This window comes from Megalobrama amblycephala, linkage group LG19 (assembly GCF_018812025.1).
Source record: "Megalobrama amblycephala isolate DHTTF-2021 linkage group LG19, ASM1881202v1, whole genome shotgun sequence".
NCBI lineage: Eukaryota > Metazoa > Chordata > Actinopteri > Cypriniformes > Xenocyprididae > Megalobrama > Megalobrama amblycephala.
The window spans coordinates 22277734-22286514 of NC_063062.1; the positions used below are offsets into that span (position 1 = coordinate 22277734).

General features: G+C 42.5%; 1 protein-coding gene across 1 annotated transcript; it reads right to left on the reverse strand.

Moving 5' to 3' along the window:
- Nucleotides 1–281: 281 nt before the first annotated feature.
- Nucleotides 282–5194, reverse strand: lrrc4.2 (leucine rich repeat containing 4.2). Its single transcript, XM_048169378.1, has 2 exons — nucleotides 3628–5194; nucleotides 282–3512 (listed from the first exon to the last, which is right to left on the reverse strand). The coding sequence occupies exon 2, from the start codon at nucleotides 3389–3391 to the stop codon at nucleotides 1457–1459; it is 1935 nt and encodes a 644-aa protein (XP_048025335.1). The 5' UTR covers nucleotides 3392–3512; nucleotides 3628–5194; the 3' UTR covers nucleotides 282–1456.
- Between the last annotated feature and the right edge of the window lie 3587 nt (nucleotides 5195–8781).

Consider the following 8781-nt stretch of genomic DNA (forward strand, 5'->3'; position numbering starts at 1 on the left):
AATAGGCTGATGAGTTTGTGTGTGCATCTATGTGTGTCTGCATGCACAAACCAATCACATATCTATTTGGGATTAAGACATCACCACATTCTAGTAGCCAGAAATATGACCATATGACAGTTCATTACAGTATAAATGTAATTCACTGTATCACTGAAATCAATTTCCAGAAATGACAGAGAAGCATAGTGTTTGCTGCTTTCTATAACCTCTTATATGCTCATCAGGATTGCATTATTAAGTAAATGCCCTACAGTTGAAAAAAAGACAAGAGGAAGGAGTTTAGTTTAGAGAAATACAAACCAAATGTTTTCTTTTTTTATTGTTGTAACCTCTGTAGACTCCTCATAAAAATAGTGTTGCTCAAAATAAGGACAAAAGAAAATTGCTGTTGGAACGATCTCCATAAAGGAAAGTCCATAACTCACACATTCATTTGAATCCCTTTCTCAATAAAGAAAATCTGAAACCATGTTAATGTGTACCTGCAGCAAACCATCCAGTCACTGCAACCGTCTTGTAAGTCTCGCAAACTAACATCCAGTTGAGCCCTTGCGCTACTAATCTGAGGCAACTGTTGTAATGCATTTACTAAATTAGCCCTAAAAGCCATTCAAATCAAAATTAATGCAGTACAGGATCTGAAAGAAACAGGAAAAGCAATCAAAATCCAACTCATGAAACTGGATGGGAAAACCAAAGGATAGTCAATCCGATTAGTCAAAAACCAAGAGGAACATCAGAGTAATAGTCAGAAGGTTAAACTCAAAAAGCAAGCAGGATGTCTGTTCTGGAAACATATAGTTAAATGCTTGCTGCAAAACTATGGCGCAGCCCGGAGAAAAGAAAAGGAAAAAAAAAAAAAAAAACATTTGGCTGGGAGCTGCAGAACAGCAGACTCTGTAAATCCAGCTGCTCCATTCTCTCTTGGTGTCCATCCTGTGTTTTGCAATGTTTTGTTTCCTATCTCTTAAGCCAGTCTCGTTTATTGCAAGTATAACATTTGGCACAATACAAATTCTTGGTGCTTTTAGAAGATAAGCCTTTAAAGATCAATCAGTGGACAGTTACTTAGAAAGTTCTCTGTATAAATGGGACTTTACTGCATCATATACAGCATGGTCTAAAAATCACAGGTTGCCCCTTTTCAAACATCTGTCTCCGTTTGCAACGTCGTATCAGCATCATCACATTTTCCCATCTTAAATAAGAGTTACAAGTTAGAAAATAGTTTAAATTCATTTTCACTTTTATATAATCTGTTTCTTGTATCATCCCATAGTGGATTAATTTATATATTTATATTAATATATTTATGTATAAGCATGTACAAGAAAAACAGTCTCATTTTTGCACTGGGTACAAACGTAATTGCTGTCTTTTCTGTTGTGCATTCTATTGCATGTTTTCATGATGAACAGAATAAAAGACAGAGCAGGAGAAGGCTGTAGGAATGTTATATCTGTGTTTCCTGTACCTTCTCCTTTGTGTGAGTTTTGATCAGGTAGGGTTCAGCGATGGTGCTGATGGGGCGGGGGCGGTGCAGGGAGTTCCCGATGTTGTTCTCTGCCCAAGGAGCAGAGTGTGCTGGTCTGTAGGAGCTGTAGCTGGGTTTGTAGGTGCTGTTGTGATCTCTCAGGCTAGGTAACATCATCCCACTTTCACCTGGTATACTTGTCCCTGCATGGGTGGTAGGAACATTCTCCTCCATCTGAATGACCTCTATAGTCCTAGCAGCTGCTACTGTGCTCCTTTGCTGGTGCCGTTTACGCAGCTTGTAGAAAGCAATGAGCATAACGGCAGCGAGCAATGTGACTGCCACAAAGCAGCCTATGATGATCTTGGTTGTCTTCATGACCTCGTCAAGACTGGCAGGTGGGCGTGTTGTTCCACGTACAGTCGGCACAGAGACCTGTCGAGGTGTTTGAAGTAAAACGGTCGGTGTAGAGATAAAAACTGGCTGAAAGACGGAGGGGGAGGCGGTTACCGTCTTTGGCTTGATCACTTCCTGTGAGGTGGGCTCTACTTCCTCCACTGTCACCGTAGTGAAGTAACTTAGGTTAGAAGTGTTGAGCTCAGCTGCAGTCACATTCAGGTAGGCCGAAGCATTAGAGTTGCCAGCCATGTTGGTCACCATGCAGGTGTACACACCTGTATCTGCTGGCAGCACATTGGAGAAGTTTAGTGTCCCATCATTGAGCACTGATATTCGTGGGTGATTAGAGCCATGGGTCAAAACTGTTCCATTAGGCAGGAGCCATCTAACTGATGACATAGGGGCCGTGCGACATTTTAGCTCAGCTACACGCTCAGCAGAGATGTTAAGATCCCTTGGGGCATCCAGTATGAAAGGTGCTGAGCACTGGAATGTGCTCTGGTCCACCTCCACCAGGTAGCGTCCACGTAGGTAAGCAGGGGTGTGGCAGCGGCCACAACAGGTGGAATTGGTGGGAATGTACTCCCTCAGCCACCAAGCCAACCACACAACATCACAGTCACACCGCCAAGGGTTGTGGTGCAAATGGAGCTCCACCAGGTAACTCAAGGGCGCAAAAAGGTCATGGGGCAAAGAGCTAAGGTTATTATGGGCCAGATTAAGCTCAACCAAGGCCGTGACATCATCAAATGCATTTCTCTCTATAGTGGTGATCCGAGAGTTCATAATCCACAGCTTTTTCAGGGATTTCAAACCCCTGAAGGATCCAGGTTTTATCTCTGGAAAGTAGTTCTCAGACATTTCTAGCTCCTCCAGCCCCACCAAAGGGGTCAGGACTGGCATCTCCCGCAGGTTACACATTCCAAGGTTTAAGTATTTCAAGTTGTATAATCCCTCAAAAGCACCCTCAGAAATATACTCCAGCTTCTTTAACTCTCCCAGATCCAGACGCATTAAAGAGGGAACGCGGTTAAATGCGTAGGAAGGTATGCTTTCGATAGGGTTGTTCCTGAGCCATAATTCCCGCAGTTTAGACAAGTACTCAAAAGCGCCACTTGGGATCACCGTCAATCGGTTGTCGAACAGCTCCAGTGTGTTGAGGCTGTTGAGGCCGCTGAAGGCCCCCACCTCGATCTGCCGAATAGAGTTCCTACCCAGTTGCAGTACCTCCAGGTGACGGAGGTGTTGAAAGGTGCCAGCTTCAATTGTCTCTATGCTGTTCTCCATCAGGTTTAAATGGCGTGTGGTGGTGGGGATGCCAGGGGGCACTCGAACCAGGCCGCGCCTGGTGCACACCACCTTAACGAACTGGTTACCACAGGAGCAAACAGCAGGGCAGGTCAGTGGTCCGGAGGGGGTGGCGCACACACTCCACGATCGCACCATGAGGTAGACTGCACAGAGCAGGGCTGCGTTCCAGGCACGGTGCACAGTTACCTGCCACAAGAGACTCATGATGTGGCGCGTTCATAATTCAACATCGCGCGGGGATTCGGCTGGGGAACGGAGAACAGTGGCCCTACCCTGGTTTGAGCAAGACTCTGCATCTGTTTGCCATCGACAGTGCAGGATGGTGCTGCGTTAAACACAGAAAGGGAAAGAGAGGGAGAGATGGAGGAAGAAAAAGATGAGTGGAGAAGGGGAAAAAAGCTGACCTACAGAATAAATATGTTGAAAGAGAAGGCACCTACCTCATTAGCTCGGAGTTGTCCTTAGTATAATCCTTTATTTTGAAGCAAAACCCCAACACCATTCACTCATGTTTCCCATTAAGATCACTGCACAACATTTTCAGCTTTTTCTCTCATAAAAGTAAAGTGGAGCATGAACTGATTTGACAAAATGGCCCCTATTAATTCCAGAGAGAAGCGGCATTTAGTGAAACTGGTTCAAGGGGTAAGGCCCAGTCAGCTAAGCAGGTGCACGCATCCAGTCAGCTTGGAAAAGATCTCCTCTCAGCTCCCCCATTGATTGTCCTTGGAAGGCGATGCTGAATACCACTGAACAATTTTCACAAGACTCCATTGCCAAAGTACATGCACATTAAACCAAGGAAAATATAAAAAGAAAAAAAGAAAAGATAAGGGGGAAAAATCCCAAAGTCTTCTCAGATTTTTCTTTCTCCCTCGCAGTGGACTAAGCCGCTTTTTTTTTACTTTGCCATCGTCCACCCCCCACAACACTTGTTCAGCTGATTAGCCGTGCACTGATGAATCCAAAAAGGCTAACAGACGCACACTGCGGTCATTCCGTCTTGCTTTTTTAACTCACTCCGCTCTCCTGTCTGTCGCTGTAGCAGCTGCGGACTGCCGCGTGCACAGTTAGCAATAATCCATCAATTTCTCCGGAGGGGGGCTTGGGGGTGGTGTTGCGGGAGCAGAAGGGGGAGGGGGGAAGGAGGACGGGGGAGCAGCAGCGCAGCAGCGGTGAAGCTCTCTCCCTATCCGCCGATCGTTTGCTCCTCGTGCTCTCTCTCTCTCACTCTTTCTCTGTCTGGCTTCCTCTCTCTCCTTCTTCCTTTCTCTCTCTTCTCAGTATCAAGAAAAAAAAAAGGATTGATGCCGCCGTGTGACGTGCGGCTAATTTCAGAGAGATACCTTGCAGAGGATTCCGTAGTTTGCCCTCCCTCCCCCCGTTGTGGATCCTGCGGTATTCCTTTATTTTCCCTTGTCTTGAGGTAGTAAGTTGTGGCAGTTCGCCTGCTCTGGCTGTGAGGCTGCGGGTTGGCAGAGGCTCTGCAGTGGGAGGTGGGCAGCAGAAAAGCACGCGAGGGAGAGAGAGACGCGCAAACACGCTCGCGCACACACGCGGCAGAGAAGACTGTCAACGGCGACAGTGGCGAGAGCAGCGGTCCTCACCTCCAGCGCTCACCCTCCTCTCTGTATTTCTCTCTCTGTGACTGAGTTGCAGGCGGCAGAGTCTTTCTCCTCCTTTTGTCCTTCAGTGGAAACGTGAATGTACTGCTGACGCATCCCGCTCAGAGCAGTGCATTGGTTTGATGCAGTGTTCTTGTGTATTAACACATTCTCCCCCTCCTCGCTGAGTGTACTGCCTCTCTTTCTCTCTCTCAGACACACACACACCAATACACTCTCTAAGTCTTCCTGATTCACTTTTCACTCTTTTTCCTTCTCATTTTTTTGTCTCCACTTACCTTGTTTCTTTCCCCTCTCATTATTTTGTTTCTCCTTCATCTCTGTCCAAACTTCTCTCTCATGCTGTCTTGCGCACATACTCTTTCCAAGACTTTCCACTGTACACACTCTTTCCTCACATTTTCATTGTTAATCTATTTTGCTCTTTTTTTTTTTTTGCTTCATTTCTCTTAGTCTTACTTTCTTCTTTCTCTCTGAAAACCTTCCTGTAGTATATAGTGGTGGTTCAATGGTATCATTTAATTTTAAATTTGAGAACTATGGAAAGGGAGAAGAGCTTCTTGGAAGTACCATTATGTAAAGTACATATGCATTAAGAATGCATCTTCATACTTTCATTTGAGTACTTTAGATGAAAACAGACAAGCAAATTAAGACGCATGAGACTTTAGAATGCTTCCAAAAATCACTGGTGTGACACTATCTTTGTGTGTTTGCTGACTGTGCTTGCATAGGTCAGTCTTAAGAGACACCACGGAAGCACAGAAGCAAAAGAGAAGAGTGTGGTTTGGTGATACAATAAAGCAACTTGAGTGGGTAAGGAAATACATATGGTAGAGGTGTGTGTGCTGTAATCACAAACCTTGAACAAGACAATTTCACCTTCCTCTGCCTAATTGTAAATGATAAATACCATTGCCATAATTAACTCTCCCTTATGTTGTTTCAACCCTTATAATTTCCTTTTTCCAATGTAGCACAAAAGCAGAATGTGCAGGTTCCATACAACAAAAGTGAAGGACAAAAAAAAAAAAAGAGACACAACTTCTGCTCTGTTGCATTGGCCGATAGTTGTCTTGAATTTATGTTGCCACCTGTCTGTCTGGGTCTGTCTGGATGTATTTTTGTACAAGCTAATGTTTTCAGTAACTGATGCCATTGTAAAAATGTGCAGTTTTTCCACCAGGAAAAGTGTCTACTAATAGGTGGGTTACTGAGAGAAATTAATAATATTATTGTATAATCATTTTAAGATGTATTGGGGTGGTCATGTTATCTCAACATGTTATCTGCCCCCATGAAGCAACCAATTCACTATATGCACGGAGCATTCTTTAGAACTTCCGCAATAACATAAGCCTGCTGGAAAACTTCTGGTGAAAATATCACTTGCTGGTGTGTTGAGCATCAATAGTGTAATACTTAGTTTATAATCAGAATCAGTGTTGCCAGATCTCGCGAGACAAATAAGCAACCAGGCCTGTGAAAACAAGCCCAAAACAAGCGACTTTTTCTACGGACTTTTATGTCGTGATCACGAGAAAAAACTCTGCTGTCTCCTGTGTGTATGGGGAAAGGGGAGGGACAGAGAGAACCGGCTAGACAAACTCCTACATTTAAATAACATATAGAAAATATCTGCTTGACAACTTATTATGGAGCTGGGGGATCAAGCCCAAATAAGCAACTACACTTTAGAAACAAGCCCAAAAAAACTCGACCCGCGACTACCGATATTTGTAAGCGACTTTACAGAAAAACAAGCCCAAAGTCGCTTATAATAAGCGGACTTGGCAACACTGATCAGAATATAGTCGCTTAAATAGTCAGGCATAGCATTAATTTTGTTATTCAAACATAAGACGACATAAAAATAAATAAATAAAGACGTACCTCAGTGTTCCTCCTCGGCTAAATTCAATTCGACCATCAGTTTTCACACTTTCGTGTGGAAAAAAGCATCACAAATTAAATATTTATTGTGCACTTTAGTTAGATTCATTGAATAAAATGTGAGTTTTCAAAAGTGTGCCAAAATCATTGCACTGACTGACAGCTGCTGAGGGAAAGAGCAGTGCTCGCTTTCTGTGTAATTCATTCACAAGAAAAGTTATTGTTTTTCATGAGATTTTGTGAGTACACATTGATGAAGTGTATTTTTAAAACTAGTTATTTTATAATGTTTAATATTTATTCAAAAGCAAAAGGTGAAAAACTATTACAGGAAATGGCTAATATATGCGCAAATAAATGCTACTCTGCCGTAACCTGCTGGTTATAGTGGTAATTAATGTTTTTTTTTTTTTTTTTTTTTTTTTTTAAATACGTGTTTTCTATGAAATGTTGGATTTCCTACATTTTTAAACGTTCAGTTTTACAAATGGGGACAATCTCAGAAGGATGAACAAATAATGTTTGTGGTCATCACATTAAAAATAACATTTGAAGTCCTGAAAAAAATGCATGTGCGTGTCTAATTACAGACATGGCATTTCTCAAACGGTGCCAATAGCTTCGTCTTTATTGCAATCAATAAATTTATTGGCAAATTAGGTAAATGTGATAACTGCATTAAAATATGAATACATATAAATTGAATCAGCTTTATTTAGCCCAGGCTACTGATATGACAGGATCTTATGTGAGTGTACATCGTTTTTCAACAGTACATTTTCTTTGTACAAAACTTCTTTAAAAAATAAAATGTAGAAAATTTTTTATTGTTCCTGTCTATAAACATTTGCACATTCGTGCCTAGTACAAATGAAAGTGCTAATCTGTTAAGCTTTCCCTTCTGTTGCATTTAAAATTCACAAATAGGAAATAATTCTTACTTGAAATAAAACGGCACAAATGTTCTTAAGTGAACTCGCGCTGATATTCGTTTTTCTCATGCTTCCAGTGGCACTACATAATGAGGTTTTAGACCACTGAACTGGCCTTCTGTGCTTCTGTCATCTGGAGAATGAGCAGCAGTGCTAGGTGACATCACACAAGAGACAGCTCTCTCAGGGGTCTTAACACCTCAGGAGCCCAGCTGAGTTCAGCCAGGACCACTGCTGCTCACATCAGCATGCCCATGTTAGCCAGACATTACATTTCTACTACATGCTCATCTGCCACAAATGTGGACTTTAGTGCTGACTTTATTCATCCGTCCAACCAAATCACTTTTCATAACATTGCCCATCACTTCCCCTCTCTATCCTGGCCACCAGAGGAAGTGACATTTTTAAATCCTGTGCACCAGACCGAACCACTTTAAACTGCACCTTTTAGTCCAGAACCAGTGATGGTAAGCACTCTCGCCTTCATTTGTTATGGTTGCCGAGTAGAGCTGCCAAAAGCACTGAATGGTACTTTTGGATGGTGTCTTATCATCTGTTACAGAGTTATATGAAGAGTCATAGCACTGTTGGCTGAAGCACCATGGAGCTTTTGCACACCAGGGAGCTCTATGAATTATCCTAGCCTGGGTGTACAGCCAATGCTTTGACCCCCCTATTTAACAACTCACCAGTGTAGGTAATTGATGTCCATGGTGCAGATCCCAGTGCTAATATCATTATAGAGGTCGTATGCATGGAAAGGTCAGGATGGAGCATGCGAGTTCTTCTACGATTCGCTCTGCTTCACAGTGAGCTGCTGAGTTTATTGGAGGTGTCAAACGGCAACCATACAGCAAAGCAGCAAGGCGGAAAAGCTACACTTGCTGAAGTGACTGCTAATGATTTATTGCTAATGAATATAGAGGGAAAATTTACATTTTCAATCCTGACTGACTACAACAAATCTATCATCTTTCTTTTAGTATAAGCAATATTTTCTATACTATATTAATTTGCTCTATGTTCAATAAGACTACACAAAACTGATGTAAAACTATTAGTTTTCACCTTTATATGGTGCTAATTCTTTTAGCGGTCACAAAGTCATCAGATACTTGAAATTATGTTCATTACAGATTTT